This window comes from Dermochelys coriacea, chromosome 1 (genome assembly GCF_009764565.3).
Source record: "Dermochelys coriacea isolate rDerCor1 chromosome 1, rDerCor1.pri.v4, whole genome shotgun sequence".
NCBI lineage: Eukaryota > Metazoa > Chordata > Testudines > Dermochelyidae > Dermochelys > Dermochelys coriacea.
The window spans coordinates 25,259,933-25,287,533 of NC_050068.2; the positions used below are offsets into that span (position 1 = coordinate 25,259,933).

The 27,601-nt window shown below is 41.5% G+C and overlaps 1 protein-coding gene across 9 annotated transcripts in view; it reads left to right on the plus strand.

Annotated features, from left to right (window-relative positions):
- FAT3 (FAT atypical cadherin 3) overlaps positions 1–27,601 on the plus strand; it is a 576,249-nt gene that overhangs the window by 371,163 nt on the left and 177,485 nt on the right. For all 9 annotated transcript variants that reach the window (XM_038409118.2, XM_043504135.1, XM_043504136.1 and 6 more), the window contains exon 4: positions 698–759. In XM_038409118.2, the coding sequence (XP_038265046.1) occupies positions 698–759 (62 nt within the window). The remainder of the gene's footprint in view (positions 1–697; positions 760–27,601) is intronic.

Sequence of the window (27,601 nt, forward strand, 5' to 3'; positions counted from 1 at the left end):
AGAGTATAGAAGAACATTGTTTAAAGTAAAGATGTCATGATCTTTTTAATGTAAAAAGTTACTTTGTTTAAAGGCTCTTTATACATGGAACAAAATGATGATGTAGTACAGAACCTTCAGTGCACAAGAGCTGGAAATCATTATGCATACAAGGAGTTATTACAGAAATAACCTTCCTTGTCAAATATAATAACAAAAAAGAGAGGTCAAAAACCTATCAGAAAGTTAAATAACAGAAGATAGAGCTTTGGCACAGAAGTAATCAGCATCCCATCCTATTAATTGTTCAAGAACTCTAAAATCTTTAATGAGGTTCTTACTGTAAGATTTCACTCGTATGCAAATTTTAATTAAAATTCCTAATTACAAGACTGCTAGTGATTCTTTACTGAGGTTTTTGAATTTACCATACTAACTACAGTGTATTAACTATATAAATACAATCGTAACCCGTTTTCAGTTTTTAATATTGTATTTTTTTTCCCTTACAGATTCTTTTTCAGGCAGACACTGACTGTGATGATGTCGGACAGACATCAAGAAAACTAGGCATGATACTGTTCCAAATCATCCCCCGCATCCCCCATTACCACCACTTTTGGAGAATTCAGCAAATGAACTTGCCTCTTATGGTCAGTGGAGAGACTTACGTTGCTCTGGCAGATCTTGACAATCAAATGTTCTCCTTTTTCTGCAGGTCTGATTATCACAACATCAAGAAAATTGGATCGAGAGCAACAGGCAGAGCATTTTCTCGAGGTAAACTCTGATGGGGAATATATATATTAAAGGGGTACCTCCGTCTTCAAATCGTACCAATCTCAAATAATGAGTTTAAAGTTTGTTTCTGCTATTACACCTGTTGTCTAATTTTCCATGTTAATTTTCAGGAAAACCATTTCCCCCCCTATTTCTAAGACAATGCTATTCCCTCTCCTGTTGCTGTCTGAAAGAGCTGCGCAAAGAGAGGAACCTGACTATACAGGGGAAATAATTCAGTTGACAATTCACAAAATGCTTTCAAACACATGAACAAACTGTAGAAATAGACAGATATTCATTTTTTCTCTAATCTTTTTCGGTTATAGCAATTTTTTGGATATTTGTAACAATAAGTTAAAATATTTCAGAGAAGCATGTGATATTTCAGTCGTCTGTGTCCCTTTAATGAATTTCTAATGCAGTTTGGAAGGACCTGATTCTGCAAAGACTTCTGCACGTGGATAACTTTGCACCCTGTGATTAGTGCTATTGAAGTATATGGCAGCGTTTCTCAAACTGGGATCCGCGGATCACTAGGGGTCCCTAAGGGAACTCCAGGGGGTCTGCGGGCCCCGCTGATCAATTCGTCCCCCTCCCTCCCTCCCTCAACTCCCCCCCCGCCATCTCCCAGAGGCTACTGAAGCCAAACCAGGAGATTTTAGGCCACTAAAAATCCGGTGGTGTAGCAGGGCTAAAGCAGGCTCCCTGCCTGCCTTGGCCCTAAGCTGCTCCCGGAAGCGGCTGACACGTTCCTGCAGCCCCTGGTGGGGTGAGGGGAGGACAGGTCTCCATACACTGCTCCTGCCCCGAGTGCCGACTCCGCAGCTCCCATTGGCCAGGAATTGACCTCACCCCCTCACGTACCCCAACCCCTTGCCTCAGCCCAGAGCCTGCACTCCACACCCAAACTCCCTCCAAGAGCTCGCACCCCTTACCCCCTCCTGCAGCCAAACTCCCACCCAGAGCCTGCACCCCCTTCTGCACCCAGCCTAGTGAAAGTGCGTGAGGGTGGGGGAGAGTGAGCGATGGAGAGAGGGGGGATGGAGTGAGCGGGAAGAGATGGGGCAAGGGTGGGGCCTTGGGGTAAGGGGTGGAGTAGGGGCAGGGCCTGGGGCTGAGCCGGGGGGTTGGGGGTCTCAGAAAATTTTTTAAATCAAAATAGGGTTCCTCAGGTTGCTAAAATTTGAAAACCGCTTGTATGTGGGATTGTTCCCAGTGTACAGTTAAACATGTCTAAGTTTTTCAAGGATTGAGGCCTAAGGATCGAATCTGTATGCAAAACCCTATGTGAGTGGAAGTAAACTCTGGTTTTACTCACTTTGGCTGGATCATCAGGATGAATCATTTTTGAAATTTTAAATTTAAACCTATCAACTACAGTTTCCAAGTAAGAAATTACTCTTTGCAGTGGAAGGTTTATTTCAACTCTCTCTCCATAATAAGTGTCCTCTCATATGAATAATTATCTGTAATGTGCCTAACTCTCACAAAACTGTACCTGTATATTGCCAGGTCCAGTACGTGATTTCTACCTCTTTGCTCTAAAAACCAGGTGATAAAATGTTTCCATCCTTTTCCATATACTGGGCTTGATTCTGATCTCACTCTAATTTGCAGTGATTGTAACTCCCCTGAATTTACTGAAATTACTCCTGATTCACATTGGTGCAAGTGGAAAACCGGGGCCACTGTGTAAGATCATCCAATAGACACAGCCATCCATATAATATTTTTTGGAAACACAGCAGTGTGAGCTAAAGAATATCTGGACTTATTAAGCATCCTTACAGGATCAGAATGAATTTTTGTTACAATCACTATTTGGCAGAATAATGCAGTAATCTCTGGTTTCAGATATTCCTTCCCATGGTTAGTACTGCTTGAGGAAACTCCTGAGCATTTGGCTTCGTACAGAACAAAATGAGAGGAGGGTTAATTTCTAACCTGCTAATTTTTTCCCCTCTATACGTTTCTGTACAATCCCAAACATCCTAGGCTATAAATAAATGAGGAGGAATAAAGGGATTTTTTTTTCTCCTTTAAGGGATTTCTTCTGTTGGAAAGTTAGCTAAGTGATTCTTTATTCCAATAACTGGAGATTTTTCAGCTTTTACTGCTAAGGAAGATAGCCAGCTGAAGTGAATTTGGCATAGATTTTGAAGTATATATATATTAATGAGAAACTTGGCTTTTAGACAAGGTGGGTGAGGTAATATCATTTATTGGACATATTTGGGTCTGGACTGTAAGTCTTTTCTGCGTCTGTGTTTTCTCAGGGGATATGAATGAATCACACCAGATGCCAGTTTTCCAAAGGATTCTCATCCCTTAAAAAGGGAATCATTATACATCTTTAATGGTGGAAGCAGGTGGGGATCTCTCTTGTATTATTGATAAAACTCAGGCTTTAGCCCGCTGGATGCTTTCCTCAGATTTTTGTACAGTTTGAAAGATATTGATTGGTTTACAAGTTTTTGAAGGGTGCATATGTAAAGGAATGAGATGAAATGTTTAGGGTGATACAAGAGGTTTAGAATTGGGATTAATAGGATGAAACTGAGCACAGAAAAGTGTAGGCCATCTAGAAATGCGAACAGCAAGGTCTGGAATAGCCTCTTGAAGAGAGGTTTCAGAGTAGCAGCCGTGTTAGTCTGTATTCGCAAAAAGAAAAGGAGAACTTCTGGCACCTTAGAGATTAACAAATTTATTTGAGCATAAGCTTTCGTGAGCTACAGCTCACTTCATCGGATGCATTTGGTGGAAAATACAGTGGGGGATTTATATACACACACAGAGAACATGAAACAATGGGTTTTATCATGCACACTGTAATGAGAGTGATCACTTAAGATAAGCCATCACCAGCAGCGGGGGGGGGGGTGCGGGGGGGGAGGAGGAAAACCTTTCATGGTGCCAAGCAAGGTAGGCTATTTCCAGCAGTTACCAAGAATATCTAAGGAACGGTGGGGGATGGGAGAAATAACATGGGGAAATAGTTTTACTTTATATAATGACTCATCCATTCCCAGTCTCTATTCAAGCCTAAGTTAATTGTATCCAGTTTGCAAATTAATTCCAATTCATCAGTCTCTCGTTGGAGTCTGTTTTTGAAGTTTTTCTGTTGAAGGATAGCCACACTCAGGTCTGTAATCGAGTGACCGGAGAGATTGAAGTGTTCTCCGACTGGTTTTTTAATGTTATAATTCTTGACGTCTGATTTGTGTCCATTTATTCTTTTACGTAGGGACTGTCCAGTTTGACCAATGTACATGGCAGAGGGGCATTGTTGGCTCATGATGACATATATCACATTGGTAGATGCGCAGGTGAACGAGCCTCTGATAGTGTGGCTGATGTGATTAGGCCCTATAATGGTGTCCCTGAATAGATATGTGGACACAGTTGGCAACGGGCTTTGTTGCAAGGCTAGGTTCCTGGGTTAGTGATTCTGTTGTGTGGTGTATGGTTGCTGGTGAGTATTTGCTTCAGGTTGGGGGGCTGTCTGTAAGCAAGGACTGGCCTGTCTCCCAAGATCTGTGAGAGTGATGGGTCATCCTTCCTGATAGGTTGTAGATTCTTGATGATGCATTGGAGAGGTTTTAGTTGGGGGGCTGAAGGTGATGGCTAGTGGTGTTCTGTTATTTTCTTTGTTGGGCCTGTCCTGTAGTAGGTGACTTCTGAGTACTCTTCTGGCTCTGTCAATCTGTTTCTTCACTTCAGCAGGTGGGTATTTTAGTTGTAAGAATGCATGATAGAGATCTTGTAGGTGTTTGTCTCTGTCTGAGGGGTTGGAGCAAATGTGGTTATATCGTAGAGCTTGGCTGTAGACAATGGATCATGTGGTATGATCTGGATGAAAGCTAGAGGCATGTAGGTAGGAATAGCGGTGAGTAGCTTTCCGATATAGGGTGGTGTTTATGTGACGTGTATTAGCACCGTAGTGTCCAGGAAGTGGATCTCTTGTGTGTACTGGTCCAGGCTGAGGTTGATGGTGGGATGGAAATTGTTGAAATCCTGGTGGAATTCCTCAAGGGCTTCTTTTCCATGGGTCCAGATGATGAAGATGTCGTCATCAATGTAGCGCAAGTAGAGTAGGGCATTAGGGGACAAGAGCTGAGGAAACGTTGTTCTAAGTCAGCCATAAAAATGTTGGCATACTGTGGGGCCATGCGGGTACCCATCGCAGTGCCGCTGATTTGAAGGTATACATTGTCCCCAAATGTGAAATAGTTATGGGTCAGGACAAAGTCACGAAGTTCAGCCACCAGGTTAGCCGTGACATTATTGGGGACACTGTTCCTGATGGCTTGTAGTCCATCTTTGTGTGGAATGTTGGTGTAGAGGGCTTCTACATCCATAGTGGTTAGGATGGTGTTTTTAGGAAGACCACCAATGGTTTGTAGTTTCCTCCGGAAGTCAGTGGTGTCTCAAAGATAGCTGGGAGTGCTGGTAACGTAGGGCCTGAGGAGGGAGTCTACATAGCCAGACAATCCTGCTGTCAGGGTGCCAATGCCTGAGATGATGGGGCATCCAGGATTTCCAGTTTTATGGATCTTGGGTAGCAGATAGAATACCCCAGGTCGGGGCTCCAGGGGTGTGTCTGTGCGGATTTGTTCTTGTGCTTTTTCAGGGAGTTTCTTGAGCAAATGCTGTAGTTTCTTTTGGTAACTCTCAGTGGGATCAGAGGGTAATGGCTTGTAGAAAGTGGTGTTGGAGAGCTGCCTAGTAGCCTCTTGTTCATATTCCGACCTATTCATGATGACGACAGCACCTCCTTTGTCAGCCTTTTTGATTTTGATTTGTCAGCCTCTTGAAGAGAGTGGAAGGAGCCCTGTTGCTTGAGACTTTTAAAACTAAACTGGGCCAAGTGGGCAAAACTTACTGCTGGGAATAGAATTGTGCATTGACAGTGAGATGAACTAGATGACCTAGTCAGTCTTTTCATTTGCTAATGAAAAGTTAACATTTGCCATCTTTACAGCATACTTAGAGGCAAGTTGAGCATGGCAAAAACAAATAGGCTGTTGATGGTTCAGAACTGAGGTGTCTAAGGTGAGCACATTTTATGACATACTTGAAACATTTTGTAAATGTTTGACTCTCAGTGTCTTTAACCTCCTAGGGAGTCCTTAATTGCCAAGATTACCATGGTCTCCCAATAGTAGGATTACTACTCTTCCGGTTTTGTTTCATACCCTCTCGCCAGTAGAGTCTGTCTGGCATAAAAAAGAGTAAAACTGGCTTCCTCTGAAAGGATCTTATTTGAGCTTGACCCAGCAACCTCTGTTTCCGTTTGCATGGTGCATGTATGAGGCATTGATGGACCTTTCCTGGTTAGAACGCCTTTTAATTATTTTTTAAATAGTCATGCCCTTTTCTCAATTTGAATTTGATTGAGGCATTGTTCCCAGACAACAAAATACATACAGAGCAAATTCCATTGGTGAAAGGTCTGTGTCCACTCCATTCACAATAGCTGTTAACAAAACAAGGCAAGATGAGATTGTGGGGGCTAATGGTTATAATACTTTGCAGTATTAATAGCACATTTTCATTCATAGCTCTCCAAGCACTTCACACTGGTGCTTTATAGGCAGAGCAAATAGGGCACAAAATGGTCAAGTAAATTTCCCAAGGTCACAGAGTAAATTAGTGGCAGACCCTGGTCTTCTGATTCCAATACCCATGCTTATTCCATGCTGCCACAGCTGCCCAATGTAAACCATCCTTCTGCTAATCTAGGTATTTATATGCCCCGATTCAAACCATAGTTGTATGCCTCACAATATTTAATGAACTGATCTTCACAATACCTTGTAGGATAGGGGTCTGTTCTTCTTTGAGTAGTGTCCCTATGGGTGCTCCTCTGTAGGTGTCTGTGTGCACCTGCGCCTCTAATCGGAGATTTTTGGTAGCAGTGTCCCTTTGTGCCCGTGCATGTCCCCTCCCTCCCTCGTGGTCTGCCTCGAAACTATTTAGCACTGCAGGGCCGACCCCCCCACCCTTCCTTCTCTACCGCCTTTGGCCTCAGGCGGAATGAGCAGTTGTCCCTTCCTTTAGAGAAGAACAAATTTATTTGAAAAGGAGTACTGGTGGCACCTTAGAGACTATCAAATTTATTTGAGCATAAGCTTTCGTGAGCTACAGCTCACTTCATCGGATGCATTCAGTGGAAAATACAGTGGGGAGAATTTATATACGCAGACAACATGAAACAAAAAAAACCTTTTGTAGTGATAATCAAGGTGGGCCATTTCCAGCAGTTGACAAGAACATCCAAGGAACGGGGGGGGGGAATAAAAATGGGGAAACAGTTTTACTTTGTATAAGGGTTTTTTTCTCTCCTGTTGGTAATAGCTCACCTTAAGTGATCATTCTCCTTTCCGTGTGTATGGTAACACCCGTTGTTTCATGTTCTCTATGTATATAAATCTCCCCACTGTATTCCACTGAATGCATCGGATGAAGTGAGCTATAGCTCAAGGAAGCTTATGCTTAAATAAATTTGTTAGTCTCTAAGGTGCCACAAGTATTCCTTTTCTTTTTGCGGATACAGACTAACAGGGCTGCCATTCTGAAACCTTTCCTTATCTGTGCCATTAGCATAAGTAGTGTTTGTTTTGTTACCTTTGTTCTCCTTAAAAGTAGTTAGGCTAGTGTTTCTTTGTTTTATTTTATTCCTTTGGGTTAAAAAAAAAAAGGAGAAGAAGAGAGAGAGAGAAAGAAAAAGAAGTTCAGTTTCCTGCCCTGTCTGGGGGCAGTCCTCTTCCCCCCCCCCCCCCCCCGGCATCTGTAAACTCATCATTTTTTATTTTCAGTTTGGAAAAAAAAAAAAAAGTAAAGATGAGGTTCTTCTGCATTCCTCCCCACTAGAGGATGACAACCCCCTGCCCAGGGGCTTGCCTGGCTCCCTCTGCTCCACTTCCCGAAGGATTCTCGGACATGTTACACTCCTTATGAATCTACGCTGTGGGACAGAAGAGAAGATATAACTCTCAACCACACCACAGATCACAATCTTCTCAATACCCACCATCTCAGTGCTGCTATGAGCCACAGTGTAAGAGGACCATGTCTCAAAAGTGGAAACAGACTGCACCCCAGTCCGTGACCTCTCAAACTGCCTCTTATAAGCACTTTTGATGAGCTGGTCAAGGGCCTGAACAACGATACCTTATAGCATAAGCTGCCATCTATACACCTGTCATGCCACTCAGAAGTCATCTTGCCCTACTTCACAGTAGGTAGGACCAGCTTTATAGCAAGGAGATTGATTTCTAGCCCTGAACCTACAGGGTCCCTACTTCCATATCTCAATACAACCATCGTACAGCAGATTTCCTACTGCTTACCTTTGGGGCAGGATCATTTTCAGTACAGACTGCTCCACACAGGGTATTCTCCAAGGTTCTCTTCATTGTAGAGGCATACTAATCCCGGTACAGTGACTGGACTTTATCAGCACCAACCTTGATGCAGTACAAGCGAGAGCATTCCTCTCGCTATCCACATTCACCACTCTGGGACACATGTTTCTCTAATACACTGGGGAGATCACCTACACAACCACAAGGTTCAAGGCAAATGGCCTTCCATAGAAATTACCTTCCATATCACTCTTTTGGGGCTAAGGACTGTCAGGAGTGCCTGTGCACAGTTTCTGCCTTTCATCAAAAACACCACACAAAGGTCATGATGGACTTAATGTGACCTGTATGTTTTGTATAAACCACCAAGGAGCTGCCAGATCTCCCTCCCCCTACAAGGCAGCATTCAAACTTTGGAATTGATGCATCCATTACAATGTGTTCATCTCAGCTGTCTATCCATCGGGGATACAGAACGCCACAGCCAACAGTCTCAGTTGCAATTTTCTCACGACAATGTGTGTGTACTGAATTCAGAGGTGCTTCAAGATATATCCACCCTTTGGAGAGCCCTGCCTATGGATCTCTTCGCTACTTAACAGAACAAGAAAGGTCCTTGTTACTGCTCCAGGGCTGGCCTGGGGAAACATTCACTGGCAGTTGCCCTCATCTTCCCATGGGACAGGACCCACTTGTATGTCTCTTCCCAGTTTCCTACTCTATCCAAGATTCTGTTGAAAATTCAACAAGACAAAGCAAGAGTTATTCTAATTGCCCCTCTTGACCATGACAAGTCTGGCTCCCTTACCTGACACAGATGGCAATATGCCCTCCTGTTTCTCTTCAGCCCATCTCTCACCCGCTCTCTCAGAACAAAGGGCTGACCCTTCACCCCAACTTGAGGGTCCTCCACCTCCAGGCTTGTCTCCTTCTTAGTTCCAAGGCTTAGAGGCAGAATGCTCTGACAAGCTGAAAGACGTGTTGCAACACAACCAAAAGTTGACCACTCGACATACTTATCTACAAAATGGAAACGACTCCAGGTTTGTGTCATTTCAAACACACAGACTCAACCTCATCTTTCCTCCCTCTGATTTTGCACTACATTTTAAACTCCGCTTCCTTAAGGTTCATCTCACAGTGAAATCAGCTTCCCATTTGATGTTTGCTCACCCACGAATGCGTAGATCTTTAAGGGTATTGGGAATCTCTTCCCACATGTGACACCACCATGCCAGCCTGGAACTTTAACCTAGTTTTCAGGGCTTTGACTAGATCTCCCTCCGAGTCTTGTTCTCTCTTACACCTGTCCATGAAGACAGCATTACTAATTGCCATCACCTCAGCTAGGCACATAGGAGAAATAGCAACCCTGATGGCACATTGATCATTCACAACCTTTTTTTTTTTTTTTTTTTTTTTTTTTTTTAAGACAAAGTAACTCTAAGGCCATATCCCAAGTTTCTCCCTACTTTCTCTGCACTTTCCATATGAATCAACAGATCTGTCTCCCTGTTTTTTCCCAAAATCAGTTGTCCCAATGTGAGAGATAATTGTACATATACTAGATATTAGAAGGACATTAGCATTCTACTTGGTCAGGACTAAGGACTTCAGGAAATCCCGTAAACTCTTCCTTTTGTCCACAGAAAGATCCAAAAGCTCTGTGATATCGGCTCAAAGACTATCCAAATGGGTGTCTAGTTGCATTAATCAAGGGTGCTACTTGCTTCCGTTCAGAGTCCATACGCACTCCACGAGGTCAGTTTTTACCTCAGTCATATTCCGTAGGGATACCCCTATTTCAGCACTTGGGCCTCTGCCCATGCTTTCGCAGAACATTATGTGATCACTGAAGATTTGGGCATTCACAACCATCTTCGACTCCCCAGTACTCTCTGTAGTAAAAGACTCCTCTCCGAAGTGCTTGGGAGTCACCTACACTGGAGCACCCAAAGAGACACTATTGGAAGAACAAGAGGAAGTTACTCACCTTGTGCAGTAATGATGGTTCTTTGAGATGTGTGTCCCTATGGGTGCTCCACAACCCACCCTCCTCCCCTCTACTTCGGAGTTCTCTATAGGGCTCTGCGGTAGAGAAGGAAGTGAGGGGGGGTTCGCCCATGCAGTGCTAAATAGCCTTGAGGCAGACCACGAGGGAGAGAGGGCACATGCATGGGCTCAGCAGGACACTGCTACCAAAAATCTCCGATTAGAGGCACAGGAGCACACATACACCTACAGTGGAGCACCCATGGGGGGACACATCTCGAAGAACCATCGTTACTGCACAAGGTGAGTAACTTCCTCTTTATCATCATCCCCATTTTACAGATGGGGAGCTGAAGCACAAAGACAAAGTAACTTGTCCCAAGTCACACAGGGAGTCTGTGGTAGCGTCAGGTATTGAACTCAGATCTCCTGAACCCATATCGAGTGCCTTCGTGTCATAGAGTATGCCTTTTTGTAGTTATCTGTTTTCCAGTGTCTGTCTTTGTATAATTGCAGTTAAAGGATTCTGCACAAGTCAAAGAATACATACAAAGGAAGACATAAACTTTCAGAACCTACTTATGTGATAGACTTTACTCTTCCTGAATTCTTATCTTGCTTCCTGGCTGAAAGATTCAAATTATTTGGGTTGGTATTTTCTGAGAGAGGTACGTTTGTTTATTTCTTTGAAAAAGGTGCCTTTTGAATCCTTCCCTGAAAAGTATGTTATCCCGTTTTTTACAAAAGGTTTGATTTCTTTGACTTTTCTAAAATTATTTAATAATTCTAGGGTTTAGGACATTGTTACATGATTATTGCCTAGTAGCATTTTTTTTTTGTGGCAGGTGTAATTTGGTCCAAGTGGATCACATACTGCATGGTTTCTCACTTTCCTATATATGTACTAAAGGTTTAAATTGGGGGGAAATTATCAACTTGTTACATTACTTTCTAACATTCTAACAACAACCCCAATGCAGTTTTCTCAGATTATTCTGCAGAATATCTTAAATGAATCCATGCTTTAATTGTTAATCTGATAAAAGGAATTAAATTGTGGTAGTTATCTGCTTGCTAAGCAAGTGAATTAAAATAAATACCTATTTCAAAATGAGATGTGATTACCATTTGCAGGGAATCTTCCTTTATTCCCCTGTAATAACTGGACATTGCAGCATTTTTATTAAATCTCTCTCAGCTGCTTCTTCCTGCCTTCATCCAATCTCTGTCCCAGATTTGTGTCTTTCGTTTTCTAACATTTCCTGGTTTTTGGAGTCTTGTCCCTCATTTTTTCTTGCATAGTTCTTACTCACCAAAGATATAAAAGCTAACAGTGGGCAGCGTTATTGGAATGTCAGCTCTGGGAAGAGAGTCAAAAGTTAGGTCTGCCTTTTGCAGGGAGTTTCTTGTTGGGAGTTTTCTACTGTTATATTTTACAGCTTTTGCATATAGTAAATTAGTTGCCTGATCTTATGCAAACAGCAACTGGAGTGAGATACGGAGGCTGAAAGTAAACCATTTCATGAAGGATCTACAACCTTGTTCTTTGTCAGCTTACTCTGAGACACTAGGAATATCAATAATTCCCGTCCTGCTCTGCTGTGTATATCTGCAGTTTGACGGGAGTGAAATGTTTAATCCAAATTACAGCTCATTGACTTGCACATTCATTCTGTAAAATAGATCTGAGTATATGTTCTCAATTGCAGTGGTTTCAAAATGAGCTGTTGCAAATGTTGGTTCAAGCCATCCTAGGCAGGCATCTGTAAAATGTACATGCTTCTGATGAGTTTCGTTGGCTAGGACCCTCTTGCACTGCAAGCCCTCTATTTAACAAGGGGATTAGCCTTTTCTATAGAGAAGATTCAGGTTTTAGTGTACAAATCTCAACAGAGGCTCCAAAACCTGAGAACTGCATGATTTGAAGGTTCATAAAAGCTGTAGTAAAATGTTTCTTCCTCATTTTACCTCACTAGTAGTATAGGGTACAATTTCAAAATTGTCTAAGTACCTTAGTCAATTTTGAAAATGGGACATTGGCTTCTAAACACTTAGGGCATCTACATTGCAAAGAAAAACCCATGACACAAAGTCTCATAGCCTGGATCAACTGATTCGGACTCACAGGGCTTGAGCTGGTGGGGCTAAAAATAGCAGCGTAGATCTTCGTGCTTGGAGTAGAACTCAAGTCCCAAGACCCTTCCCCCTTGCCAAGTTTCAGAGCCCAGGATCCAGCCTGAGCAGGAATACGTACGCTACTGTTTTTAGCCCCACTGCCTGAGCCCTTCAAGTCTGAGTCAATTGACCCAGACTCTGAGACACAGCACTGTGGGTTTTTCTTTGCAGCGTGGACATACCCTTAGGCACTTTTGAAAATTTACTTAGTCTTTCCATGTTTAAATTCTTGACAAGGACTCTGTAGTTTCTTACCTTATTCTGTAGTACTTTTTTAACTGTTGATTGATCAAAGGGTAGTTTCAGTAGAGTCTTCATAAAGAACAAAAAATACCTGCTAATAGCCATTGTAGATAAGCGTGGGTGAAATGTAAACTATGTTAAAAGTTTAACTATAACTTAATGGTTTTTAAGAAGCAGTTGTGACCAGGCTTGGCCCTTGAAATTTCAGCTCAAGGATCATTATTAATAAGGGGAAGAGAGTGCCTTCGCTGACTCCCTGCTTATTTTTAAGCAACTTTGTTCAATCAGAATGTTGTAGCAGTATTCAGAAATGCCTTGCTTTTGTAGCAAATCAGTAAATACCGGCCTCATCAATCTTGCTGCCGTGCTGCTTTAGTATAGTTCTGAGAAGGAGGTCAGTAACAGTACAAGAGCCTGTAATGAAGATAAATGGGCAGATCTGATGTAAGTGCCAAAATATCAGGGCTCCAGTGAAACCATTTACTGTGAGTACAGTAGCAAAGAGCACTATATAATTTGTGTTATGTAGCATTCAGAGTAGCAGCCGTGTTAGTCTGTATCCGCAAAAGTACTCCTTTTTCTTATGTAGCATGTATTTATGTGCAGTAATCAGAGGAAACATAATTACCCCCCCACCCCCCCGCAAATGCAGTCAGAAGTACATCCTTCTGAAAAATTAGTTTCCATCCATAATGAAAAATTGAAACTGCAAGGGGAATTTTTATATGTGGATAAGTTGTTATCCAATTTGAAATTTGTCCTGAATATCAAACTGGGGAAGAGTATTATTGGAAATGACCACAAGTGGGTAAGGATCTTGCTTTTTGACATCTCACCTGAAATATAGCACTTAAAATAACACAGTATCCTCATAGTACCATGCCAGGCATTGGTTTAGTACGGAGCCCTATGGAAGAATTTCATCTTACCAATGCTACTTTCTGCAGTATCCTTGGTTTTCTGTGGAAGCCTCCCATCCATGTACTGACGCACCTAAACCCTGCTTGGCTTCTGAGATGTAGCTAGTACTATACAGAAGATTGATTATTTAAATCCTAAATTATGAATTTGTGTAAACATCTATTCATATAGCTTTAACTTTGCCCACTTTTGGCAAAGAAAACTGTGCATTCTTTCTTGGTGACGTACCAGCGATTGGGGTATAAACTAGGCAACGTATTTGGCTCCTCTTTTTTTATCTGAGGTTTAAGTGTTGCCAAGAGGGCAACTGCCTTTCCCTTTTTAAAATTGAAGTCCATTAGATGATGCAAGAGAAACTAGTAATATAGGAAGGCAAACTACTACTTATAGCTTGAACTTAAAATTGTTTAGTTAACAGTTCTCTGGAATAGCTTTGCTGTGTTTGCCACAAGGAAAGGAGAGAGAAAAGTTTTAGGCCGCCTTTGATTATTGCTAGAATGATCTAAAAATCATTTGGAGTGGCAAAATAAGTCTGAGTCCCTATTAAAAAGGTATTAAAAGCAACATTATAGTGATAGCATTGCAAAAAATGCTTAAAAACAGGAAAGAAATAAACTTGAACAAGTCTGAAATTTGATTTGTGAGTCGGGGCCTATAAAACTGACGAGGATGTCCCAAACTTTGCCCAACCAATGGTTTCATTCCTGGGGAGGTGGTGGATCCCAGTGGATCTCCCGGCCTGTGGATCACTTTGCAGGTCTGGAAGCTTTATTTGTATATAACTGAGGAGATTATAACATGCTGATACTTACGATGTGGCAGTACAGCTCATTGAGACTACAGTTCCCAGCATGCAGTGCCACTGCTTGGGCCAAGCTGCCCAGGCAACTTAGAGGAAGTTGCAACGTTCCTTGTGTGCTGAAGTCACAGCCTATTATGCTGACCAATACTGTCTCATTGTTTTCTTGTACTGTCCTGTCGCTCCGTCTGTATCCATCCGTGGTCTCTTGTCTTATGCTTAGACTGTAAGCGCTTTGGAGCAGGGACTGTCTTTTTGTCCTGTTTATACAGCGCCTAACACAATGGGTTCTGGTCATGACTGGGGCTCCTAGGCAGTACAGTAATGCAAATAATAATAATAATGATGCTTAGATCTGCATTCTTTGTGGGCTCTACCTCTGTATCAAAGACAAGAGCTCAGGGCCACCTAGAAGTCTGCGTTCTGCTTTTACTCCTCTGCCCCTGCTTTGCACACCCCAAGGAATTAAATTGGAATCTTTACAGAAGACCACTTAAAAATGAACAGCAGCAAAATGGTGTCACACACTTAAAAATGCCATTTCTCTGAAGGTCCTATTATCAGAAGTTGCCAACGAACTTTCCAAAGACAGGGACTGGCTTTGGAGGTTAAAATCATTGCTCAAGAGCCAGATTTACATATGACATTGGACACTGCTTCTCAGGATTATTGAGGCATAAAATGTTACACAGCAGAGTGTGAAAGTCATCTGGCTGTGATTACATCTGGCTGTCATGATAAGTGACTCATGGACTACAGTATCATCTCTTATTATTGTGACATAAGAACACAGAGTTATCAAGTGCATGACTGGAAATACTACTACTTCATCTGCTAACCAAGAAGGATCCATCCAAGAGGTCTGATCAGGAATTTAAAGCTGCAAAATAGTGAATGCATGGCATTGTTACAGATATTTTTTTTCTCTCTTTACTTGATTACCACATGTTTCAGCGGCTTGCAGATGCTGTGTTATTTTAGACAGCAACTTGAGAAGTAAGGCTGTAGATGAGGCCAAAGTATCAGGAAGACTAAATTTTACAATGATTTTTTTAAGGCAAAAAAAAAAATTTGTGCTAAAATATAAAGCAACATGAATATTGCTGAGAACGAACATCCATTTTTATTTTATTTAAATCTCTTTAGGCTCCTGTGCAAGATGCACATGTGTGCACATCGCTGAGATCATAATTTTTACCACAGCAAGGAAGAGACTGTCTGTATATTTGCTAGGAGATGGAGTGAGAGATCCAAAATCGATTTCAGATTAGCTATACAATACTATTGAGATGAGAATGACTCTGAACCCTAGAAATGCTTGTGTGTGATATTTCTATAAACTCTTTGGAATTGGGGCATCCCAGAGAAAATGTTTGTTTCACTCAAGTCTACTGCAGATCTTAGCCTTTAATTTTAAAGTATTAACCAACTGCTTCATTTAGGCCTTGTCCCCATTGGATTTTTTTCCTTACAAGTTTATTTAACAAAACATGGAGATTCAAGCAGCAGTAAGATGTAGTATTGAAAACAAATGGTTACATATAGAACAAAATCATCACATGCATTCTAGAGCCTAGACTTAATTAACAAGATGCTCTTATGTCTCGTAGAATAGTGCTCACCCAAAATCCTTGCAATGATTTACAGTCAGGCTGGTCCTCCTTTGATGAGACAAATACTCTCTGAGGTGTAGGATTCAGTGTGTTTTCTTGCACCTCAAAGTATACCAGAATAATCCTTTGTCTGTCTTTATTCGGAAACAGGACACCCCTCTGCTGTTCGTTTCATCTTGTAGATTTCCTTTCTGGTAGATTTCACAACTTCTTCTTTTGCCTGTAACTCAGTATGCAAATACGTATATGTTGTGAGGCATGCAATGCACAAATGAGCAGAAGGGGAGATAAGTGTCTGTTACGTCCTGCCTGAAATAAGTATCTCCAAGGTATGTCATCTCTAGATGACCTGCTTTAACTGCGAGACCTTAAGAACATAATTTTCAACATAGATACATAACTTCTTCAATATCCATACATACATTTTGCATTGATTATGATGACCAGTGGGCTACTGGCTCTCCTAGACCCCCTCATATACCATCCTTTGATGAACTACTATGTACATCTCTGACCCAGGGGATCCCTGTACAACCTTATGCACCCCCTGTGCCCTCTGCCACTGGCATCAAGGGATCCCTGGGTCTCACTTCCCCAGTGGAATATTAGCTGCAGGACATTTCCACAAGATCAAATTTTACCGGGCAACAAGATTCTGAGGAGAAATGAACTGTAAAGGGTTGAGCAGCTCTTGGGAGCTGAGGTTCCTAAATGTATGTCAGGAAGGGCTCATCATCTTGGGCTGGATTCTGATCTCACTGAGCTTTTAACTAGAAAATGAGAGAGTGTGAGAACATGACCTTTTGGTTAACTGACATGTTGAATAATATAGCATTGCAATCACTGTAGTTAGGGACAACTCACATTTATCATTATGTCATGGTAATATTCTCACACAACCTAATTTTCTGATTAACACTGGTCTACTTAGGCCAGTTTTAACTCCATTGAGCTCAGTTATTCCTGATTTAACATGGTGTGAGATAGGAACCTGCAGCATTCCCTTTTTATTTCTGATATATATTTTGAGAGATCACACACTCTTCTCCTCAGTGACTGTGGCCTTGTCCACAATAGGAGAAAAGGTGTGCTTTTTAAACCATATTAGTTAACATGATTTAGCTAGACAGAGCAAGTTGTATTTCACAGACATGTTAGGCGATTGTGCTATAGCCTAGATTCCCCTCTTGGGTCTATCTTGGTCAGCTGGCTAGGATAGGGTTGTAAAATGGGTCCGTTAAAATGCATTCACTAACACGTTTTTAAAAATATACCTTTTATCCTAGCATGGACAAGTCCTATGTCATCCCTTGTGTTTGGAGAGCTAGGAGATGATTGGCATTACCTTAGCGTAAACAGCATGGATGGATGTTTTGTTGTTAAAACACCCAACATTATTGTGTTCTTATGAAAATTAGGCTATTAGAAGTTTGTTAAATGCATGATGAAATAAAAAGGAACATCCTATAATGATTTTCCTTCCCTCTTCCTGTTTTAAACTTTTTCTTGGCAGTAAGTTTGTGCAGGCAAATTCTGTAGTTCATTTATATCTTTTTCTCTGTCATAATTTTGGAGTTCTGTCTGCTGTAGCTTTCTTTTTGATGAATTAGCTCAGAGATTGGTTCAGGGTTCATAGGTTTTTACTTTGTTGTACTTTTCTGAAGATGTGTCATTCTGTTTTATTGATTGGAGCCCACCCACGAGGCTCACGCAGGTTTGATTTATCCCCTTACTATGTCTCCTCCAGAGCCTCTTGCCACGCTCCATGCTTTACTAAACAAAAAGTCATTGTGGAGGACATCTTCGTTTATGAAATCTTCAAACTTGTTTTTATAAATGTACCAGTGTTTTAATCTTCTACAGAAATGGCAGGGAATCTTTCACATAATTTGAATCTATTTGGATGTACAGAATCTTTGTGTTATCTGAAGCATATCTGCTTTAGTCCTGTGTCATGTTTTTGTATTATTTACAGTATCTAACAGCTTCCATGGATTTCTCATTTGTGACTAGAAAAAGGAGTACTTGTGGCACCTTAGAGACTAACAAATTTATTAGAGCGTAAGCTTTCGTGAGCTACAGCTCACTTCATCGGATGCATTTGGTAGAAAAAATAGAGGGGAGATTGATATACACACACAACTCCCCTCTTTTTTTTCCACCAAATGCATCCGATGAAGTGAGCTGTAGCTCACGAAAGCTTATGCTCTAATAAATTTGTTAGTATCTAAGGTGCCACAAGTACCCTTTTTCTTTTTGCGAATACAGACTAACACGGCTGCTACTCTGAAACCTGTCATTTGTGACTGTGTGTAATACATATACAGAACATAAACTCATTGTGGAGGTTTCCAACTGCAGCTTCATAGTTAAGGTTGAGTTGAGTTTTGCACTTCCGATGAAGTGAGCTGTAGCTCATGAAAGCTTATGCTCAAATAAATTTGTTAGTCTCTAAGGTGCCACAAGTACTCCTTTTCTTTTTGCACTTAAAGCAGGGATACAACTTCCTTGTTATGTATGAGAAATACATTATATCCTCCCGAAAATTAGAGCACTTACTTGTTGATTACAGAATCCATTTTCTGAGAATTTACAAGTAAAATTATTGATTAGTTAAAATTAATTTTAAAAGAGGTCCTTTAAGAATTGTAGCACTCAGTATCAAGCCTTTTCTTTTCCTGCTTTTGGCTCAAGCCTTTTCAGTCTATCCAGAAATTGGCAGAGAGATGAATCTTGAATAAATCTGGTGGAATGGATATCTTTTGTGAAGATTTTTTTAGGTTTAATTTTCATTTCCCCCCTTAATATCCTTTAGAATTGAAGTTTTCTCCCTCATCAATTACTGAAGGATAATGTTCTCACTGATGTTTCCCTTCAGAGAACCACACAAAGAATTTCATTCTTTCAGAACGGTCACCCTCTTTATTCTCAGAGAGAGTGAGGGAATGTCTACACTTGCAGAGTTTTTGTGCTGTAAGTTTCACCAGTGATAGGGAACCAGTGAAAGTAAAGCGCTGGTTTGTGTACTCACTTAATTCCTCAGGCCTCAGAGAGTGTTTACATTAGCAGCACTTCCATCACCCATGAGAGCAGCGCTCTAGGACAGCTATCTCACAGTTCAGCTGTTTCCAGTTTGACGATGGGTCTTGTGGGAATGGGGTGGAGGGTGATCGCAGGGCATCCTGGGTCCCTGCACAGCCTCCTCTCCCCCAAACACTGATCAGCTCCAGTAGCTCTGCATTGCTCCAAGCAGGGGATCCTTTGCTCCGTGGAGCAGGCATTGTCACCTGTTCAGATAAGTGAGCACTTGCCAAGAAAACAGGAAAGGGGGTTTCAAAGTTCCCGGGGCTTTACAGGGGGTGGGGAGGATGTCTGTTTACCTGGCAACAGAGCAGCAGAGCTGCTGGCTAGCGTGGTCACTAGGCACTGGGGGATATTCTCCGGAGGCTAAAAGCTGTGTAAACAGGAAGAACGTATTTTCACCTGCACATCACCGCAAAAGGATCACCGGTAAGAGCTGTATACCTCTCGTGGAAGTGTGTGTGTGTGGGGGGGATGCGGTGAAACCTCTGAGTTTCACTGCAAAAAGTCATTGGCAAGTATAGATGCTCCCATGGTTTTTGTGCAAAAAAGGGACTTTTTCCACTTCAAATGGCAAGTGTAGACATCCCCTGAGGCTACAGGCTACCCTTAGCAAAGATGGCGACTGCTTACATTCCCCATCTCCTCTTCGCCTCCTGTACAGCATAGGAGACCACTGTCTTCCCTGTGAGTAGTTTGGCTTCATTCTTACTTGGGAACACTTCTTCCTGTGTGAGCTGTTAGTGTATAGGTATAATTTTGATTGTTTTAAAAAGTTAATTTAGTTCTTGTAAAGAGTGGTACATTGACATTCCAGAGACTACAAAAACACCACCTTCCTCTCCATGTACCACATGCTTCCCTTCTCCACCTCACCTCTAAACCCACTGAGTGTGATATTGACAACTGTTGTCTCACATTTCTCTTCTTTAGTGCCATCCTTGATCCTTTCTGCTTTCTGCCTTCTACTCCAGTGAAACAACTCTCCCCAAAGCCTCAAGTGACCTCTGCATAGTTCAGTCTCAACCTCTGCCTCCCGTCAGAGCCTCCTTGACTGCTGTTGACTCCATTGATCATATCCTCTCCCTTGAAATCTCCTCTTGGCTTTTGCAATTCTGTCCTCTTCTGGGTCCCCTCAAAACTCTTTTGCTCTTTTTTTTCCTACAGTTTTTTTCACAGGATACTTCTTCTCTGTCCCACATCCTCTGGGTGTGCCATGGGACTCTATCTTTGATCCAGTGCCTCTTCTCCAATAGCTCACAAACGTACCTCTCTGCTTCTGACCTGCCTCTCTCCATCCAGTTCTGCATGTCAACTGTCTCCCTTCTATCTCCTCCTGAATGTCGCATCATATACTTCAGTTTACCATGGCAAAAACCTAAATCATTGCCATTCCTCCCAAGTGTCTCCCTTCCCTCTTGTCTCCATCAATGCTGACAACATCATCCTAGTCACTTAAGCCCATAACCTAGAGTCATCTTTGACCCTGCTCTCTCAGTAGACCCACATGTACAGGCCCCCTCCAAATCTTCTAAGATCCTCCCTAAGATCGATCTTTTGTTTCTGTTTTGGTTGCCAAAACTGTAATCTAAGCCCTCGTCATTTCCCATCTTGACTGTCTGCCGAAATCTCCTCCTTTCTATCCATTCTGATGCCCACCTCCCTCTGCTCAGTTCTATGCCATAGCACTACTAGGATCCTCTTCCTGACCTCCAGCTCAGATAGCCCACGAAAGCTTATGCTCAAATAAATTTGTTAGTCTCTAAGGTGCCACAAGTACTCCTTTTCTTTTTGCGAATACAGACTAACAGGGCTGCCACTCTGAAATCTTCCTGACCTATCATTCCAAACATGACAGCCCTTTTCTTAATCTTCCTCTTCTCCATCACAATTGTTAGGTGAGCCCTTTCACAGCTAAGCCTCTCCCTATTTATCTGCTCTTTTATCTTACAGAATTACCACCTCTCCAGCCCACTTTCTATTAGATAAGTAGAGATAGACAAGACATACATAAAAGGGTAGAATGTCACAAAAAACCCTGGCATCCTACAGGATTTATTTCTCTCTCAATTGCACCTTTCACTGACAAGAATCTGGTAGTGAACATAATTTGCAACATGACACAACTAAAGTATTTACTAGAATCTTGGGTATAAGAAGACCTCTAATCATGTTGGGAATCACAGTTTAATAAATATACTAGACACAACTGTTTTTTCTTTCTAAACTTATTACCCTAAGGTATAAGAATCTGTTGCCTTGCTGTCTTCAACATAATGGATTATCTCTAAAACAGTGATACACTAGAGACTTGAGAGATTAAAAAAAAATCAAATTTGTAGGTTAATTCATCTTTGGTATCTACTTCATTGACATTGTTATTCATCATCAGAATGGATAAAAAAATCTTTAGCTTGATAATAATCATAGACCAAACTGGGGCCTTTCCTGAGATATAACTTAGACAGAAAAGTACAGAAGCCCTAAAGCATCAAGTGCTATGAAATCTACCCTCAAAAAAACAAATAATTTTTCTCCTAGCCAGAAGACTTTTGAGTTGTCAAGAAGTAGATGAGTCTCTTCCTTCTGAAACATAATATTGTTGTTTGAAAATCTCTCATGATCTTCCTAGAGATGTTGAAAATGCTACAGTATTAGTTGTGGAGTGGGTTTTATGGAAGGTTTTGGCAAAAAAAAAAAAAAAAAGCAACCCTCTTTTTGGAACACAAAATATTTGATGGGGTGTATTATCATAGCTAATCATTTGCAAAATGTCATCATATAATTAATCAGTTTATTTCCCTCAAATAATGCAGGAAAATCTAAGATGTGAACATTAAAAATCTTGTTCTAGTACAGTGTCTTCTTTTCTACAGAAACAGCATTTTATCTTTAATTAATACACCAATGAGCATTTTAATACTTTCTTCCATAGTCTTGAACATATGTATTTTTCCCATGGATTCTATTTCCTTCTCCATCTTTTTCAGATAATTTTAAAACCATCATATGAGTAAATGAGCTTCTAGCCTGTTTTGTCAAAACGGGTATTTTCAAGTTTTAAAGAAACAAACAACAAACAAACATGTAGTAATTAAAAATGTGGTATGTGCTTGGCAACCATTTTTTAAAATCTTGGCTATATTCATTTCTAAAATGACCTACAAATAATAATTCCAACTAATATGCATCTTTGGGATTGTGTACTCTTTAGCTTAGGGAAGATGTGTTTTATTCTTTGGTGCATTAAAAGTGGAATATGGCATGAGTTCCCTGATAAAATTTGTTTATTGAGGAAGATACTCAAAGCTTCAGGATTAATTTACTCTTCTTCAGGATGAAAGAGTAGCCCAAAATATAAAACCGGAGGGTTAAAAGTATTAACTGGTGTTAATGCTCTCATCCATCACCATCCACTCCAAATACCTTGTTGTCTTGGGCAGAGATGTGACCAGAATTTTTCCAAAGGAGGGTGTCCAGGGAGAGGACCCCTCTCCAGTAGGGTGCCTGTCCTAGGGGAAAAAGAAAAGGAGTACTTGTGGCACCTTAGAGACTAACAAATTTATTAGAGCATAAGCTTTCGTGAGCTACAGCTCACTTCATCGGATGCATTCGGTGGAAAATACAGTCAGGAGATTTATATACACACACACAGAGAACATGAAACAATGGGTTTTATCATACACACTGTAAGGAGAGTGATCACTTAAGATGAGCCACCACCAGCGCGGGGGGGGGAAGGGGAGGAGGAAAACCTTTCATGGTGACAAGCAAGCTGGGCCATTTCCAGCAGTTAACAAGAATGTCTGAGGAACGGGGGGGGGGGGGGGGGGGGGGGGGGGGGGGGGAGGTGGTGATCACTCTCCTTACAGTGTGTATGATAAAACCCATTGTTTCATGTTCTCTGTGTGTGTATATAAATCTCCCCACTGTATTTTCCACCGAATGCATCCGATGCAGTGAGCTGTAGCTCACGAAAGCTTATGCTCAAATAAATGTTAGTCTCTAAGGTGCCACAAGTACTCCTTTTCTTTTTGCAAATACAGACTAACACAGCTGCTACTCTTAAACCTGTCCTAGGGGAGAAGACAGTGTGGGGCTCGCTGGCCTGAGGGCTTGGCTTGGCACACAGCTCACAGAGGGCAGAGCAAGATGCAGGCAGGTTTGTGGGGCTATTGCCAGAGAAGGAAATGTTGGTACGTGCTGAACTCAGAGCCAGGGCAGGGCATAGTCTCCCAGCACCCTCGATCCTCATGGAAAACCCTGGAATCCAGGCTCCAGACACCCTCTCCCTGCTATAGCCCCACCTGGGATAGGGGGCTTACAGAAGTGCTGGGGCCTCCCATGCCAGCCTACAGCACTAGGACTCCAGCCAGGGCTCCCCCCCTTGGGTGGGGAAGCAGGATCCCCTAGCTGCGAGGCTGCCCCTTGTTGCTTTCTTCAGCATGGCCAGGAAGGGAGGTGGCAGCTGCTGTGTTTCTGTTCTGAGCCGGCCAAGGGATGGGGGTTGGACTCTGGCCCCAGCCCCCCGGAGTCTTCCCCCTTGTTGCACCTCTGATCGTGGGCAAATCACAAGCAACAAACTCCCCACAGTGTTGTGAGTTTTGAGTGTAACCATTTCTTCATGGAATTAAATGCAATACCCAAAGCCAAGCCATGGTGTGTCTTCTCTGCATACGCCAGTGGCATTTACCTAGTCCTGCTATAGTTAAGGATCTTTCAACATTTCTGATATAAGCCTCTTGATATAACTTGACAATACAAATTCACTCCAGGCTCAGATGCCAAGACTGAGCAAGGGACTGAAATTTAAAAAATAATAAAATCAAATTTGCTTTAATTTCTTATCCCCAGGCCTCCATTTCCTGTAAAATCTAACTTTCTGTGAAAGTATCAAGTGAAAGGTCTGTTTCTGAGAGGTGGGGTGAGAAAAAAGGACTAAAAAAGACAAGTTGCTTTGAGGTTTGTAACCAAATAGATTTGTGTTTGTTTCCGAAGGGAGTGGTTTATACACATGTAGTTGTGGAGATGGCAACTGTAACGCTGTATCTTAATTCTTTAATCTTGGCAATATCACAAGTCTACATCCAAACTTTGTGATTTGGGCTTATCTCTGCTTGTTCTCTTTCCAGAATATAGGCTTGCCTTGGGATGTTTAAATGGCTGATTTAAAATGCAGATTTCAGCACAGTTTCCTAAGGATTTTTAGCACAGGAACTCACCATGCATGAGCAGTGAAATATGAATATTCATAAAATGATAGAAATGTAGAGCTGGAAGGGACCTCAAGATGTCACCTAGTCTGTCCGCTCCCCCATGCTGACACAGGACCAAGTATATTTAGACTAGGTGTTTGTCCAGCCAGTTCTTAAATGCCTCCAATGAGAGGGATTCCACAACCTCCCTTGGTAACCTATTCCACTGCTTAACTATCCATATAGTTAGAAATTTAATTTTTTTCCCTTATATCTGACCTTGATCTCCCTTGCCGCAGATCACTTAAACTCACTCTGGATTTTTATTCAATAGTCTCTTAATGAGATTTAAATATTCTATCAGGTCAATAATCAATGGATTAAGGCCTCTTTTTGAAAGAGGGTATCACGTTAGCCTCTGATTTTACACACTCAAGTAATAGCTTTGCAGACACAGAGATTTGCCAGTGTGTTTTACAATACTCTTGTGCCAGAGCTCTACTTGCCACAGCAGGTGGGATGGGGGAACAGGGAGCCAGTTACTGCTCCTTGATTCTGAAGGCCAGCCCCAGCCCTGACACCATTTAGAGCTGCTGCTAGGAAGCTCTGTTGCGTCACTGACATAGGGTGCTTCATGGGCCCATGTTCCAGTGGAGGATAATAGAACTTTGCCATAGCACCTCCTGCCTCTGACCCGTATACCTAGCGATGGGGATTGCTGCCCAGGGTTTGGCCCATCAGAGACTTGCCCTGTGTCAGGAAGATTCCCAGCTGGAAAATTGGCTTCTGTAATCTATCATGCTAAAAAATCCACAAAATTGTTTCAGAACAATTAATTCTGCCACTAACCATTTTCTCTCTCCATCCTGTTAAGAACTAATTGGATGCCCATAAAATGAGTCAAGGTAAATTCTGATTCTTCTCCCTTGAGTCAGTCCCACATTATCAAATTAGGCACGCTGTCTCATTCAGTGTTTTATTGTCCCCGGGATCACGTGCTAGAGGACAGTCTTTCAAAAGGCTAATAGCATTATGAAGTTGTCTCGGTCAGACATTCCTACTCATTGTTCTAAGATCCACTCATTTTACCAATAGCACTAAACCCTAGTACTAAAAAGTTAATGGGGATGCTGCTCACCGGGGCCCTCAGATCTCCTCCTATAAATCAGTGCTATATGTAAATGACTGGCTCTACTCTTAACTTTCATTTCACAATAGGGAGACATTTACATGGAATGATACTCCTTATATTTCAGCCATGTTTTGTGACTTTTGGAATCCAATTGTCACTCCCTTTGGCTGATCTTTCTCTCTGACTATCCTCCCTCTGGTCTCTCATGTGTCACCAGTTTCTCCTATTGGTATGCTATAGAATAACAGGTAGATGATGAGACTATATAATTCCATCAAGGGGTTATAATGACTCCATAAATTATAGGGGTGATGCTTGAGCACTTTATTTAGTTGCTAATGTCCCAAAATGGAATTATTTGCTCCATATTTAAAAAGTCCTGATTTAGTGAAGTCAGACAAAGACAGACTGAGAATTTATATACCTTGATTGCATGGCAGTGAATCAGTATAACTATAGACAGGAAGGACTTGATCCGGCTCCATTGGCATCAGTGGGCAGGGATTAAATGGGTATTTTCATCACTATGGGTTTATTTCACCTGTCTCCAGAGGGCTAGTACAGTACCTATGCACTACTGAAGTCTCACTGATCCTTGCAAAAATAATAATAAAAGAAACCACTATAGAAATATGGTGCTCAAGAATAATGGGATTAAGAAAAATCAAAAGATTTACGGATCTGTCTTCTTAAAATTCCACATCTCCTGCTGGAAAGGAGTGTCGTTCTTTTTTATTTTTCAGGTTTATAAAGATGCCGTTCCTGAGCTCCTTGCACTGTAGAGTGTATATAGTCATCATCTCCTGAACCTTTTTTATGGGAACTCAATGACATTTCCTTCAGGACATGAAATCTCTTCAGAGACACTTGGAATTTTAAGGCTTTAGGACAGTATTGCCTGTATTAGATAAACCCCCAAAACAAACAAAAACAAACAAACCAACCCCACAACCCTGATTCTACATGTTTATGTCTGTAAATAGTATGAGACTGCACACATGCTAAAAATCACTCACACATATAACTGTTTGTGAGATGGTGCCTATATGAGGGAAGAATGAGCCAGCAGGAATGGCTTTTTAAAATGGATTTTAAAAACAAATCACTGATATTGTATATAAGAAATAGCTAATTTTCTTCAACAAAAAGGAGACACATTTTTCTTGGGGCAAAAATGTTACATTTTTCCTTATCTGCTCTAATATATATTGCTGTATCCAGACAGTTGTATACATCTTTTGTACCTCTTTAGGCAAAGGCCTGGATCCTGCAGGTTCTTATATTGCATGATGTGCAGCATAGAGCCCAAGGTTAGGCAAAGGCAATACATGGACTCAAGTAAAGTTATTGGGCACTAGGGATGAAATCCTAGCCCCATTGAAGTCAATGGGAAAAATTCCACTGACTTCAAAGGGCCAGAATTTCACGTCTGATATATTTCTCCACTGAGCAGATTGCAGTAAATCTGGTTCACTGGACAACATGCACTTGGTTCAGCAGAGGAAAGCTTGCTTGCCTCTAGCCTCTTGCTGTGTATTACTAGCAGCCCATACATCTTACCATATCTGGGCTGTTCAGATAAAAATTAAAATAAAATGACTACACACAGTTCAGGGCAACAGCGAATCAGTCCCTAAATGTATTCAGAGCCACATCAACTTACTTTGTGGAAAAATATGGTTTTGCTACTTCAGGTGAGAACTGGAGACCCAATGCACCTATGGGGGGAAAAAAAAAACCTGGCTTTTATCCTGGCATCAACAGAATTGTTATTGGAGTTCTGAATGCAGAATCTTTGCACTGGTCACAATAGGTGAGCCAAAAAAAGAGACAATTTGGTTTTAATTTCCCAGGCTGGGTTTTCAAGACTGATAACTGAACTTTAAAGGAGAAAAAAGAATAAATCATGAAGATAAAAACTTCTCCAAAAGCAGCATCTGAAGGGAATTTTGGGTCCTGTGCACTACCAGCCCTGGCTGATTCTGAAATTAACTAGTAAAATTGACCACCAGTTAGTATGAAGATCCAGAGCAGTGTAGATTATATTTAGGGATTTTACGTCGTTCCTCTCAACTAATATTAATTTAAAAGTGATGGGATACAATTGAGAAAGGGAATAAGCTTAATATCAGGGAAAACTCCCTGAGGATTGGATGCTGTAGGTTTTGGAATAGTCTCCTAAGTGTGGTGGCACAATTCTGCATCAGTTAGGACACAGACAACGAGAGGTAACTAGAGTTAGAGGTAATAATTCTGGCCTCTCCTGGGAATGGACTAATGACCTAATAGGTCTTTTCTACCTGTAATTTGTCTGTTAGTAA